Source organism: Brassica napus, chromosome A9 (assembly GCF_020379485.1).
Source record: "Brassica napus cultivar Da-Ae chromosome A9, Da-Ae, whole genome shotgun sequence".
Classification (NCBI taxonomy): Eukaryota; Viridiplantae; Streptophyta; class Magnoliopsida; order Brassicales; family Brassicaceae; genus Brassica; species Brassica napus.
This window is the reverse complement of record NC_063442.1, coordinates 6,339,284-6,354,574: the sequence shown is the minus strand read 5'-3', so window position 1 is coordinate 6,354,574 and position 15,291 is coordinate 6,339,284. Positions and strand designations below refer to the sequence as shown.

The following is a 15,291-nucleotide window of genomic DNA, read 5'->3' as shown; positions in this document are numbered from 1 at the left end:
TTCAATAATGTCATAATAATAATTAGTATATATTATGTAACAACAAATGATGTTTATAATATATGTTTGCTTAAGTTTATATTAATTTTTCAATTTATAATAAAAAAATTATTAATTTTTTAGTAATTATTTTTTGTAAATTATTTTAGCATTTGTTGAACTTATTATAAAAATATATTGGTTGGAAATTTCGCTCATGGTATTTAAAATATTTTTATAAATTTATAGTTTTATAAATTAATAAATTATTATATTTCTAACATAATTTTACTTGAGTTTCATACCTTACCATATCAAATAATTTAAATGTAATCTGGAAATTAAGATGAACCAAACTGCATACACATATTTTTTTCTGAAAATTGTTTTTCTCTTCGAAGAATAAAACTAAAAGAAGTAACTAAACTTTTTAAACTTTTTCGTGTTGACTGTATTGAATGAAATCATATATAATTCCTCTCTAATCAAACATCTCATCCTCAGTTTTCACATATTAACAACAATAACATCGAAAAGCATATATACATAACTAAATGGAACAAAACAACATATTAACTTTATATTCCATCCCAAAACAATCAAATAAAATGTCATCTAGCAAACAATTATTCACATCAAAACTGCAGAGATTCTGTTTTGAAACTTATTAAAATGATTTTGTCAATGATTTCTGGAGGTCCATCATTTTTTTCTTTCTAATTTTTTAAAGCTTGAGCTTAGTGACGAAAAAAAATCTGTAAATTTCTTTTCTTTTTGCTAATTTTTTTTATTACTATTATTGCTCTGGCTTTGATGAAATGTGCAAAAACAAAATCGCGAACAAATCTCTCTTCTCTTCTGTTTTTCTGAATTTTGTCTATAATTTTTTTTTGATAAACCTTTAACATTGTTCATGTAAGAACTTTGTTCCTTGCCAATACAAACATCGAAAGGACACTCGGCATACTAATAAATACTTAATTAAAAATAAAATCAAACCAAAATAGTGCTTTAAAATTGATATTACTACACATCTTAGCGCAAATTGAGTTGGTCTTCTTGACTACAGATCTTAAATTATGTGTAGATAGGCAAAGGTACCTTATGTATGTGTAGATAGGCACTTCCTGATTTAGAAACTCATCCTTATCCTTCTCAAATTCATCCAACACATCATCACCAGAAAAAGCACGGTTTATAAGCTCTGCTTGAGAAGGAACCACAAAGGTTTCCTTTGAGGCAGATGTCAAAACTCTGTCCACCATTTGCTCTGCTTCACTCTCGGAATCCTCACTTTCTTCATCTCTCGATCAGTTTTCAAGATTTTAGACAGAAGTACACAAAGGTGAGGAACTAAAACAGCCAAAAGCTACTACTGGTTGGAAAGAGAAGATGATGAAAAAACAGTATAGTTCAAATGAGACTTGCAGAAAGAAAAACCTTTTTATCTTGAGCCTGTGGGATGGATGCACGCGTCTTCTTTGATGCCTTTTTGGATTCTGTGTTTTTGGAGCCTGTCATCTGCATAACATACCCCAAAAGGAGTTGAACAAAAGAATAAAAAGACAAAGTATGATGTAAAAAACTCAAAAGTAAACCTTCTTCCAGGAGCCTGATGCAAACATGGCAACATCGAATGTTGTCTTATATGCTGGATTTCCAGCAACATCATCATCAAACTTCTGTAGACAAATCACAGTAAAATAATAAATTTTTGTCACAAGGATTTCAAAGGAAGAGAAGAAGACCCATTATGAAAAAATAAGATACCTCAGTTTCTGTAATGGTGTTTGTAGCAGGTGAGGCATTATCTCTTACAGGCTCTATGTTATTATCTTCTATGCCAGCCATATCATTGTCACTATCACTGTCGTCATAAAAGTTATCTGAATCCTTTCTAGACTCTTTTGGAGCTTCCACTTTAGCGGTTGCACCAAACACTCTTCTACCACTAACATTAACGGGTTTTTTTAGAGTTTTCTCCATCAGAATTTTCCCACTCTTCATACTCCTCAAGTGCACGTTTATCTTCTTCATTAGCTTCCTCGTTTTTCTTTTTTATAGCACGGGTCTAACCCAAAAAAAAAAAGATAAGACAAAAAGAAACATAGAATGAGAAAAACCAAAATCGTTATGAGAAAGCAAAAAGCAAATATTACCATGAAAGGTAATGACATAAGAACAGCATTGGGCAGTTCATCATCTTCCAAAGCTTTCAACGTCTTCTCCTTCGCTTTTGCTATTAATCTAGGAGTGTCCTCATCTGAACCATCTCTGAACTCTTCCTTATCGTCCCTCTCATCACTGCTACTTCCATCTCTCATGGAGTTCATCTTTCTGGATAAGTTAGCATTCATTTGAAGCTGTTAGGCTATAGCTGCCTTAGTTCCATCGTATTTCACATTCAGTCCACGGCTTAGCATGCGCTTCGCCCACTTTCCTGTGTTTTTGTGCTTTAACGTCATACGTTCCTGCACAAGCATAAAGAAGACAACATTTTACTTTTAAGCTAATGTCTTGATGAAAATAATGTGAAGTGAAGAGGAAGTTTCAGACTCACCTCTACTCGTTTGGCCCCTTGTCTCATAGCCTCTTCTTTAGCCATTTCCGGGTCCATTAATGCCCCCAGTTACTTCAGGTCTTTGTTTTTGAGGCGATGATAAGTCGTAGACTTACTCTTCTTGATTCGTTTGCTTTTAGCTCATGACGGAAGAGCAGGCTCTGCGTTATAAATTTAGTCACACAGCAAAAATAATCAACAAAAAATACCGAAAATAACTAACTCTCCTCACTTAGATGCAGTCTTTCTCTCATCTCAAATTGTGTGGAAGAAGTATCTATTACTTGCCTTGGTGAACTCGTGATTGTTACTTTCGCTGTCGCCAATGCTTCTTAACTTGACGGGCTAGCTTTTCTGAAATATATTTACTGGTAAAATCCATGTATTAGTTTCTGATCTGTATACGTATAAACCCCAAAGTCCACAATCTCCTGGTAATGTACTTATTTCTAGCCTTTTCTTTCTCTGCAACAGTTAGCTACCTACACAACACAACCTAAAGTTTTCAATCAAAACTATGAGATTTTGCAATGATCAGATCAAATTAGGCGATTAATTACTTTTTTTTTTACCTGAGAACCGCCATGGCTGTTGCAGCCACCGAAGAAATGAGCGGTTGATTGAGGACTGAAACGATCATCTTTCAACCAATTCTTTGGAGATTGAAGGAAACTGGGTATCGTGGAGACATCATCTTCCATCTCCGGTCGTCTTCCACACCGTACAAAGGTACCCTTTTGAACTCAAACAGACTCCTGCTCTCTGGTTTGCTTATCGTCTTCTTCTCAACCGTCGATCTCTCGTCTGAGCGTTGATCTCTTCTCCGGTAGCGGTATCAGCGACTATCGCCGTTGATAATTCATCGCTGCAACTATGCAAATCTGTAGAATACCTTCCTCGATTACGTATGAAGAGGCTGCGCTCGATTTAATGCTAAGGCGTTACAGAAAGTTAATCGCAGATGGCTTCATCGAGGAAAGGGTATTGAGTTTTGTTTTCTCAATCAAACAATATATTGAGCCCAGAGGAAAAACACGTTAGAAGCCAAGATAAAAGAACAAAAACCTCTATCTTCCTGCTGACGTGGAGGGCTAAGGTGAGAGAAAACTCTCCTTTATTGTATAAGATAGTGAGGTACCACCATCAACTTGGTTAACAAATGTTCAACAAAAATGTAGAGGGACTTTTTGAATAGAATTGTTGATTAACAGAATCATAGAAGGGGATTAAGGCTTGTGTTAGTAATACATAATACTATCTTCATCTTGCCTTTTTTTTTTGTAACACAAACTTATATTAAAGAGCTCAAAGAGCAGGAACGTTTACAACTGAAGCAGATGATTCCGGAGACATGCTCGACGGTACAACGAAAGTAGAAAACATTATGAAACATAGAAGGATAAAGCCTATAAGAGGCGAGTCAAGCTCAGCAAGATGAAAAACCCCATAGAGAAATTTCACCTTAATCCCTAAGGCGATTGTTCGCAAGAACAACTGATAGTCGAAATCGACGTTGATACACCAATAAGAAGCGGTTGGACTGTTGCCCGACAAGAGCTTTTGGTGAGAAGCTCCAAGACTTTGGGCAACACCAAGAAGAAGTCCTATCTGACTTGATTTGGCACTGAAGTTGGTAGGATCAGTTCTGAACTCAACAAAGCTTCTCAACGAGACTAGGTGAATCTCTAAAGCTAGTTTCACCTTCTTAGGGACGCTTAGGACAATGGAGTTTGATGACGAACTCAACGGTTTACTCGGGTCAAAACCTTGGACCTCAACATTACCGTGTCGAAGCCAATAATTAGTAACCGAGACAGACCTGAGCATATTAACATCGCACTCGTTCTGGTTGAGCGTGTTTAAGCTAACGTCGGGTAAGAGGCCAAGTGTTTTGGAACGGTCGAGTCTCCTTGCACAATACTTCGGAGTGTTCCTCCGCTTTGTTGAAATGAGAGCACATGGCAGTGGAGGAGCGAACTGACCTTTTTCGATATCTCTTCCTAGGTGAGGAAGGAGGTTGAAACGCAGCGGACAGAACCTTGCAATTGGTGGAGATGACAAAAGGTCTACTAGGAATAGCTTATCTCCATAGAGTACTTGGCGTTGACGCAGTGTTGGCTCAATGACAGATGCAAATACATCATTATCAAAGCCCGCAAGGAAGCTGACGAGGGTTGGTGAGATGCGCAGGTTGAGGACGGAGGTGGTGGCCGGATCTGGACTCCGAACTGAAAAAGACGCGATGCTACACGAGTGAGAGACGCCTCCTCGTCTAGACGGCGAAGGTTCGCAGCGATGGTGAAGGAGACTAAATCGGAGCGGCATTGATGTACGGTGTAGTCTAAATAAGATACGGAGCAGCAGGACGGAGTCACGGCGTCGGCGAAGGGATCTGAGGCAGTGTGGAGTGGTGGAGGCGCTTTAGAGATACAGAAACGACCAGATCTGGCGAGCCTCTGCTCGGGATGAGTAGACCTGGTATCCCCGCTTGTACAAGGAGGCACGGTGCTGAGGGATGGAGGAGTGGGAGAGACGGCAATGATGAGGGGAGCGGTTGAACCCTGAGGCGCTAGATCTGGGGAAAGCATAGGACTAATGGCTGAGGTTTGAAACGTGGTGGCGGAGGACAGGACGGAACTATGACGAGAGGAGGAGCGACTGGCGGAAGAGTCGATGGACTTCAAGCATGCGCTTGATGGTGAGCGAGAAGTTCTCGGCGGAGGGGCCCCCGGAATCAAAACAGAGAGCAAGACGAGGTACCAGGAGACAAGGAGAGCAGAGCGTGAGGAGGGGAAGCGGTGACGCCGGCGAGCCGAGCCGCCGCCGGCGTCAAAGACCATTGCTATGAAGCGGCGCCTAGGGTTGCGGGTCAGAGAGAAAACTAGGGCCTTTTATCTCTCTTTTTCATTTACTATCTTCATCTTGCCTGATTCCCTCTTTGAGTGGATGTGTGCTTCACTGATCAAATTATCAGAGTTGCAAACAGTGTTTGTTAACATGCTTCAGGTCTTCCAGCTCTCTTGTATCTTCTCGATTAGGGAATTTGATTAGGAGAGTCCTTTAACACAAGGCCTGATTGTGACAATGTCACTTACACCCAGCAGCTCGGTCTGCTTTGCAAACAGGTCCGTCCATATATTTACAAAATTGAGTTCAGCACTACCATTTAATAAAATGCCGAGGAGAACCAATCTTAACGATTCTCATACATCAATCCATTCGAAACACACAGAGAGCTACAACAGTTTTATTTGAAATCACATACCCCTAACAATATTGAACATCCAATCAAAGCCCAGGCCTCTCTAATCAAAGTGTCAGAGAACATTGTCCCATGAATCTTTGTGGGATACAAAGTCCAAAGTTGAAATCTTTATTATCATCTGTAGCTTACAGAAGAGGAACAACTATTCCAATCCCATGAAATTTTATCAAAACATTATAAGTCTCAAATCACCTGGAGATGCTACTGACAAGCCTAGCACCAATCTTATCAAGCTTCTTCACACAAGCAACAGCTTTCAAGTTCCCACCTCTCATAAACGCCTCCACCATCCTCTCACCAACCTCCTCCCCTTTCTCCGCCGCATCAACCACCGCCACCGCCGTCGGCCCAGCCCCACTGATCGTACATCCAAACGCCCCACCTTCCAAAGCCGCCTTCTTCACAGCCTCCATCCCGGGAATCAACGGAGCCCTCGTCGGCTCCACGACTTTATCCGACGACAAAGCCTTCCCGAGCATCGCCGCGTCCCCTTCCAGCACCGCCGCGACCAAAGCCGCCGCCTGGCTACTGTTCCAGACGTGGTGCACCATGGGAATCTCGGTAGGCAACGCGGCTCTCATCTTCTTGGTCGGAGCCTCGAACTCGGGGCTCACCAGGACAAAGAAGAGCTCTTTATCCTCCGGGAACCTCAACGGCTTCAGATCAAGCGGCTCGTAGCTCCTTATCAGAACGAAACCGCCCATGATCGCCGGCGCGATGTTGTCGGCGTGATAACCGGAGACTTTCGCTTCCGACTCCAAACCGGCTAAAACCAACTCTCCCTTCCCTAGCTTCCGGCCGAAGATCTCGTTAACCGCCACGGCCGCCGCGGCGGCGCTCGCCGCGCTCGAGCCCAAACCGCTACCTAAAGGGAGGCCCTTGTGCAAATCCAGCGACAGCCCGACCGATCTGATCCCCAGCATCTTCATCGTCGCGATGGCGGCGATGCCGGCGCAGTTCCGGAGAGGGTTCGTGGTGAGTTTGGTCGTGGTTCCGGTGATCTCGGAGATTAAAACCTCGCCGGCGCGGACGGAGGGGTCGACGCGGAGAGTGACGTGGTCGCCGAGGCCGTCGACGGCGCAGCCTAGGAAGTCGAAGCCGGGTCCTAAGTTAGCGACGGTGGCGGGGGCGAATGTTTTGACGGAGGTGAAGACGGGCTCCGGTTCGACGGCGACGAGGGTTTGTACGGAGGCTCTGCATCGAAAGAGGGAGACTTTGGTGGAAAGGGGCGGAGAGGGTTTCGATTTGGGGTGGAAGTAGGAGATGGGTTTGGTGGGAGATTGGAAGCAGAGAGTCGCCATTGATGAAACACAGGTTTGGTCGGTGAGATCAAAGGTAAGGAGAGATATAAGAGATGAACAAACGTGGCCACCTAACCTAATGTGTTCTGTTTTTTTCTTTAGCTGATTATTATTTTAAAGTGGAGTGTGAGATCAGATTCAGGTGTCTGACATTGAAATTAACGGCTTAACCATTTGAATCTCTTTAAACCGAACTTAACCGGACCGGAAAGCTTGTCCATTTTTATGCTGACTTTAGATGATTGTCTCTGTTGGCAACCTATACTATGTCCAATATTTGAAGAAACCAACTCCAAGACATCACCAGGACTGGAGACACAATGATGAATGGTTAAAGACACTGAGAAAGCTCTTGAATGATCCTCTACACTATTTCTTCATCTTTGTTTTTCTGAATCTTCCTGCTTTCTTTATATTCTCATTTCTTGACAGCTACCTAACCATTAGAGTGTGACTTTGGGAAGGGGGGACAAGGATCATGCATACATGATTAATGCTTATTGGATAACATATGTTTTGTGCCCTCCCATGAGAAATTAATTTTGTTTATGGTCAGTGCCGTGCGAGGGTTTCTAGAGACCCAAAGCGAGTTTTAAAACTGAGACCTTTTAATATAACTATTAATAAGTACAAAATATAGTTTTGAAACGATATAAAAAACTGAAACAAAAGCATAAAATATAACATTATATACTATTACCAACTAGAAAAGAGAAGAAAGAAATATCACTGCATAAGAAAATAAGATGGTGACACTGAAAGTAAACGAAACAACGAACACTATAAGTAAAAAAGATTTATTTTCCGTTTGTAATTTAATTTTGGTTTTGATTATCGATTGAATTTTCATAAGAATTCTCATCAAAACAAAAATAAAATAAAGACATAAGTAAAAAAGAAAGGACTCAAACGTGGGACACTAAAAATCAGTTGTGTAACAACAAAACCACTAGGAAACCCGCACACTTTCGTGAAATTAAGAGCCCTTAAAATTATAATATATTTTGGGGTCTAAAACAAATGCCTTTTTAAATGTATAGCAGGAACGCCTCTGGTTAATGACCACAGCAACAAAACTTGTTTAAATTCAACCAACTCAAAGTAATAAAAATCATGATCATTGGAGTGAGATCAGAATCAAATATCGACATTTTCCATTCACACCTGACCAAGGAAACAATGTTTAACCACAAACACCTCTAAACCGAACTAGAAAAGATACCACTTTTGTTGGTCTTACAACTTCCAAGTAGTTCTGGAGTTGAGTTTATGCTTTGAATGATTAGTAAATGTATAATCTTATTATAAGTTTATAGTTTAATTTACAAATATATTAATTTTCTTATCATAGGTTTAGCATCGACCATCCCGGTTTCGCAGCGTCAACCTTATTAAGGAGCAAACAGAATTTTTCTTTTTTTTTGGGTGAAAAAGAAATAGTTTCAAATCGACCAGAGACGCGAATGTGTGGTGGTGCTATAGTGTGGGTGTACGCCTAACGACACACTCAGTAGTCAGTATCAAAACCAAAAACTATATCGGAACTACAAAACTTGAGTATCACAAATCTTCCAATACCGGCAGTGTTTTTTACTTCATGAGCTGGCTACTACTCTTTTGATATCACTCAGCATTTGCCCTCCTCTTGAGGAATGGTAAATGTCCACCCTGGAAAATCGGAATCCTCAAACAGAGATGTTGGAACTGCTTTGTAGAAGGCTAATGGAACTTGTTTCACCCTTCTTCGAATCTGCCATTTTTTTAAACATCTCCCCACAGTTAGTTTGTCTATACATGGAGACCAAAAGTCTTAAGTGATGGTTCTAGTACCTCGTCCCCGAAGATGGTGGCGTATGAACCAGAGCTGAAATCTTCTATTTTCATTTCAGTGGTTTTCGCTCTGATTGTCAGATCAGTTTCCAGCGATGAAACAAACCTACATAACGCAAGAAAAGAGAGATCATCAAACTTTTAACTTTTTTGTGTGTATGGTATCGTTTATTGAGTAAAATATATACCTTGAAACAGGTGGGCAGTAATGGTGGCGCAATGTGTCAATCTCCCAAAGGGAACTTCCTGTTAACAAATAATGAAAATACCATCACTTCTCTAAGGAAATGGCCTCACAGGACGCAAAACACAACCTCGCAATCAGAACTTTATTTTGTGAGGTGAAGCTAGAGAACGTGGCAGTTTAACCAAAGCTAATATATCTCGTTATGCTAGAGTGCCACCATTACAAATCTACATTGGGGTGAAAAATACATATAAAAGACAGGGGGTGTCAAATACTTACTCATGGCACCAGTTTTCTTGAGATCAGTTTCCTGGTTGTTGAAATAGTCGATACCAAGCTTTTTGTTAGTCTTTGGTCTGCTGCTCTCATTGTCTTCCTCAGCCTCTGAATTGGCTTCATTGGCGTTTTCAACGGGTTCCTGCAACAAGAGCGACCACATTTGTAAATCCATGCTTTCTATCAGTTCTTTTGTTTAGTCGTGAGGCACAATCAATCATATTAGAAGTAAGTTACTTTCCCATCTTGTAACATGTTTTTTTTGTTTGCAATACTTTCATACCTGATGAACAAGATGGTTGATTGTAGGATGTCTACGCAACAGGTTGTAGATCAAAGCCGTTATGACAAGAGATCCCGAGGGAGGAACAGAGAGTGACAATCTGCTAAGTTTCTTTGCGAATGAAGCTGCTAGATATGCTGGAAGCAGTGATGACCTAAGGCAAGCGTCAAGAAGCTGCAGAAAGCGTTTCAGATATTAGAGGGAAAAGGAATAACGGATTATAAACCAGTAAATTCAAATCCAGCAATACCTGAAGAAATCTTGCACGGTGCTTGGCAACAAAGACCGAAGGAACCAGCAACGCATAGAGCTTTTCATAAAAGTTTGGATATTCTAGACCATGCTCGGTCATGAGGATGAAGAGGCTGCTTAGAGCCATCACACTGACAACTCCTCCGATATCATAAGACTTTGTTAGGAAGTCGCTGTATTGTGAAACATAAGTAAGCGTAACAAACGGAAACAAAATACAGAACAGTAAAAGCTTTTTGTAAATAAGCCCACCATAGCATTGCAGGATTAGACAGATGGGGAATGACTGTCTGGTGAATACTAGCAAGAACCTGATCGTCAAAAGATAGCATATTAGTAAGTTTATTCCAGACAAAGGGTTAGTTGTGAGAGTAAAGAAGCTAACCTCCTTGTAAACGTCAAGGGGAAGAGGCAGTCTGAGAAAAGAGATCCATGCTTTAGTGAACTTCAGCTTCATCCTCTTGGCAATTGTAGTCGGAGAAAGAAGCTATAGTTTCGACAGAATAAAATTAAGAAAGCAAAAAGGATTCAGTATGTTTTAGCCAAACTTGCAAATGAAAAAACTCACATTGCTGTCTTGATCCTTCTTGCTCTTTTTCTTTTTATCTTTCGGTTTCTCACTACTACTACTTTCATCTGATAATACCCATAATCTTTATTAGCAAATCTAATTGAAACAAATAGTTAAAGGGGAAATAGTCACCTGAACCACTCCACATCTCATGGTCAGACTTTTCAGCTTGTTTATGAGGTGGTGGAATTCGAGATAGAACTTGATAGATCTTGCGAATAGAGAGTTCCAGGCTACAAATTATAAAAATCTCCAGATCATCAGAACAATAACAGAAAAAACTTACATTCAAACAGTCTAGAAGAAACTGATACTAACCTGTCTTTCGATTCATTCTCATCCTCACTATTTTCTATTTTGTCAGCTACAAACGGCCAAAACCACATCAGTTCCACACACTTACACAAAAACAAAGAGAAGCCAAGAAGGGAAGAAGAAAAAGGAGACGCACCAGAAACAGCTGAGGCTTCCAGAGTTTTGACAAACTTTTCCATGCTGATGTATGTAAAATAGCTGTAGCATAAAACGATGATTAAGAGTTAATTCCCAAAGGAGCAACACAACAACATGCTAAACTAGAAGAAAGAACACATGTTAACCAAAGGGTTATCAACATCAACATACCGGACATCGATGTACTTGAAGTACTTTGAGTCAAGTATATCCAAGAACATATCAACATCAACCGCAGAACGAATCTACAAAGAACAATACTAAAAGTGAGAAAAAGAACAGACTTTTCACATTATATGTTTGAAAGGAAACTTACAATAGCATTAAGTATCCTATTGTAGATGGAAGAGTGAAATCTTCCAGCATTCAGAAGCTTTACAAACTCCATTAACGTTCCCAAAACAATATCCTAAAAAATAAACGTTAAGGACACATGAAACGACGACGTTTCCACAGCAATGAGAGAGTTTACCCTTAGAGCATCTTCTGACTGTTGAGAGACAAGAACATCGAGCAGAACCTTCACGAACTCGTCGAACTTCGATCTCAGCCAAGCTTTGAAGATGACTTCAGGGTCACCATCGACTTCATTTGACGAATCGTCGTCGTCTTGTTCATCGGAACGAGGGCGTTTCGTCGAAGAAGCAGTCGAGGAAGAAGAGGACGAGGGAAGCTGAGGGAGAAGAGGAGTGAAGAAGGACTGGAGGGAGAGGAGGGATTCCACCACGAACTGCGGCGGAGAGTCCGGCGAGATGAAGGAGAGGAGGAGAGGGAGGTTGTTGATGTGAGTTCGGGATGAGAGTAGGTCGGAGCCTAGTGACTTGAGCTCTTTCAAGGTGTAGTTTTCTTTTTTCTTCTGCTTCTTCGCGAGGATTGACGCCATTGTTGAGCTCTCTCTCTCTCTAGGTCGTGGCGGAGACAAGCGACGGAAGAAAGGGTTTAGGAGCGAGAGGCGCGAGGTAAAACCTAAAGATGTGATTGCAGTAACACGACGTCGTATCTTGGTTCTTAATAAACAACAAATTATACTTTATTTATCTTTTATTTTTTTGGAAATAATATATAGGCACCAAAAAATTTAAGGGCTTATTGGCTTACTAGCCATATTTAAAAAGAAAATCAAGAGAATAGACATGATTTTGACAGAATGTAGTGACTGTCTTTTTACCATCATTCCAGCCGGTTATACCCTTGTTAGTAACAGGTATCCGGTTTCTTCACATAAAGAAAACGACGTGGTGATTTTGTGACCCATAGTAATAGTGAGCGAATTTTAAAAGCGGGTGAAATGAAACGGCGAAATAGAAGATAATGAAACGTATATTCTATACCGATTACAAGCGTTCCATACTAATTTGGGTAGAATAGTATCACTGTAAATCCAATTCCAATTGAAAGAACAGCAACACTGAAAATTTAGATATAAACTAATGAACTAAATCACTAAACCCAACTTAGAAATAGAAACCATTGACACAATCAATGTTTAAGCTAAAGAAAATGATAGTAGACCGTCTTATATTTCTAACGACTACAAAGAAAGTTAATTTCCATTTAACAACTACGAATAAAAAAAATTGAAGTATACTATTTTATTTAGCGGCGAACTATTCCATATGCTAAAGTATAAATGAGTAAGTTAATGATTATAAGTCTTATAGAGTTACTTACACAGTCGCACAATCTATTACGAGAATATTTCTATTCAATCTAACCCGTACTATTTAAAATGGTACTATGTACACAGTCGATCCATGTTTGACCAACATGAAATACAAAGCTAATGGAATGATAATAGAATACTTGACAGTAAACACTAAACCCAAATTAGGGAAACATAAACCCCAATCCACCTTCCATAATACTGGAGACATGTATTTACAGTCCTCATGAGCAACATGAAATACAAAGTTAATGGGGATGGTAATAGAACACTTGACATTAAACACTAAACCCAAGTTAAGTAAATATAAACCCCAAAACATAGGCAAACCAAACCTTCGGGAAATTAAATCCACGTCTTATAATACTGGAGGTATGTATTTGTGATTTTTTGAAAGAAGAAAAAGCCATCCACGTATAACTTTATTGATCACATACATAAGCATCGAGAGTTATATTCCATATCATCTAAGTTTTATTCTATATCAGATAAAAACTAAACCCTAAAATCTAATCACTAAATCCTAACCCAAATATAAACTCTAAACTCATATATCAAAATCTAAAAAATACATAATGGTATGTAATATTAAATTAAATTATGTTATATTAAATTATATTATGTAATATGCCAATTCTATATCACCAAAATTAGAACACATGATATGAAAGTTCAGAAATGTTCTATTCCATATCCAAACAAAATAGAAACAAGTAATGCTTTCCCAATATTCCAGAAACTAAACCCTATCCAATCATCACGAAACCCTACACGAAAATATAAACCCCAATTCATATATAAAAATACGCAAGTATTAAATTTGTATGAATTCAGAAGCAAAATAAAGTGATATTAAACGTTTCAATTTATAGCATGAATGCAAATAAGATGATTTTTCATTTTACATGATCAAAATATAATAGAAACATATAATAGGTGCTCTAACAGAATAAATGTGTTATGTAGAAGCACACGTGTGCGGATGGGCATGGCGATGACATAGGTTGAAATAGTTGTTAAAACTTTTGTTTCCAGTGGGTTCAAAGCCTGTCTCAAACAATCTACTCGCAAGGTTTAAATCGTCCATGCCAGATCTGAAGGATGAAGGTAGGAGGTAAACACGGTTAGGACAGAATACTTAATGCAAATAAATTAAATGGAATACAAAATACTGCAGTAGCAACCACTCAATTCTATCTCAAATAAAATATGTTTACATACTGTTATACTAGACCATGTCGACTAGAATAGTAATGAATGATCTCGTACTATGTTCACACGCATGCTAACCTATACCATATCAAATAGAATAGGAACGAAAGATATCATACTATGTCAACACAGACAAACCTATCTATCGCAGATGCTATTCGCTAGGAAAACAAAATTCAAATTTAACAAACACTAAGAACAGCTGGGGAAACCCCAACCCCAAATCACCCAACCCCTAAATCAATTAGAGAACTTCGCAACGGCAACGAGACTGTAGATTTACTAAAAGAGTACCCTAGTTCTCAGTATAGCGCAAATATGAAATAAAATTACAGGAGATGAAGAGAATCGAAGGTTAAAACCTGAGAACGTAACGTAACTAAAGAGATCTGAGAAGAATCGATGATTGGAATTGGAATGGGTATGGGTGTGCACTATTCACCGAGAAGCAAAATAGAAGACGGAGACGATCTGAAGCGAGAACGACGGAGATAGAGACGAGCGGGTGGAGGAGATTTGCCAAAGAAGCGTATGGAGGGGGAAGAACCGTAGATGAAGAAAGTGAGAATAGAGGTTGTGTGGAAAGGGAAGAGACACGTTTTATTTGGGGGTTAAAAGAAAATGATTTATAATTTTTTTTCATAGCAGGTGAGCCGGTAAATTAGAGAGGGTCTTACAGTAATATTATGTATATATCACGGCGTATATCGATCCGTTAGGGTAAAGCGCTAGTCCTTTAATTAACGTTTTTTTCATGGCTATAGGCCCCAATTCCCCCAAAATTTAAATATAAACATTTGACCCCAATATTTACTTTATTTATTTTTTATTTTTTTGAAAATGATTACCCTCGAGTCTGTTATATAACTTAGGGGTGTATTCAACCGAAAACTTAAGATCATTTGTATTAAAATAACAAAAACACTATTATTCAAACATGAATTTTAAAAACTCATTTAAAATCAATTGTTATTGAACTTAACATTTCGTAGAGTACTCTAAAAATTCACTGTTATTGAATATATTTTAAATTGTGGAGTTTTCAAATGATTTTAGGGTGTTTGGGTAGAGTTTCTTAGTTAAAAAAATTAAAACTCAAATCTCATGGTTTTAGGTTATATTATAGAGTGGTTTAACAAAAGTCACATAAATCTCTGCAACTTATTAAAATCATCTAAAACTCAATTAAAAATAAAATCACCTTAAATGTTATATTGAACACCCCCCCCCCCCTTAGTTTCTCCGACAGGAGGATCGAATTGTGTTTGCATTCAAGGCCCATCCATTATCACTGGACCACGAAGGCCACTCAGATTTACTTTATTTATATTTTCGGTTTAAATGTGAATCTCTCATGTGTAAGTTTTTCAGATACCTTATCAGACGCAAATCGTGTTTTTGGATTTTTTGAGTTTTCAATTAGGTTTGCACATTCAATTTTTAATTGTAAAATTTGATT

At 39.0% G+C, this 15,291-nt stretch overlaps 3 protein-coding genes across 3 annotated transcripts; all 3 read right to left on the bottom strand.

The window, feature by feature from the left end:
* Positions 1-271: 271 nt before the first annotated feature.
* Positions 272-2,198, bottom strand: LOC106358829. The gene is made up of 3 exons (XM_022690846.2): positions 1,750-2,198; positions 1,578-1,661; positions 272-1,500 (listed from the first exon to the last, which is right to left on the bottom strand). The coding sequence occupies exons 1-3, from the start codon at positions 2,014-2,016 to the stop codon at positions 1,393-1,395; spliced, it is 459 nt and encodes a 152-aa protein (XP_022546567.1). The 5' UTR covers positions 2,017-2,198; the 3' UTR covers positions 272-1,392.
* Positions 2,199-5,721: 3,523 nt separating this feature from the next.
* Positions 5,722-7,240, bottom strand: LOC106358828 (homoserine kinase). The gene has a single exon (XM_022711986.2). It carries the CDS (start codon positions 7,103-7,105, stop codon positions 5,993-5,995), a length of 1,113 nt encoding a protein of 370 aa, XP_022567707.2. The 5' UTR covers positions 7,106-7,240; the 3' UTR covers positions 5,722-5,992.
* A 1,256-nt stretch (positions 7,241-8,496) lies between these two features.
* LOC106360757 (protein NUCLEOLAR COMPLEX ASSOCIATED 4) lies at positions 8,497-11,951 on the bottom strand. The gene is made up of 15 exons (XM_013800413.3): positions 11,430-11,951; positions 11,274-11,366; positions 11,129-11,202; positions 10,956-11,017; positions 10,823-10,868; positions 10,637-10,737; positions 10,502-10,569; positions 10,319-10,420; positions 10,186-10,244; positions 9,932-10,106; positions 9,682-9,855; positions 9,402-9,540; positions 9,124-9,181; positions 8,936-9,041; positions 8,497-8,855 (listed from the first exon to the last, which is right to left on the bottom strand). Exons 1-15 carry the CDS (start codon positions 11,838-11,840, stop codon positions 8,733-8,735), a joined length of 1,791 nt encoding a protein of 596 aa, XP_013655867.1. The 5' UTR covers positions 11,841-11,951; the 3' UTR covers positions 8,497-8,732.
* Positions 11,952-15,291: the final 3,340 nt, after the last annotated feature.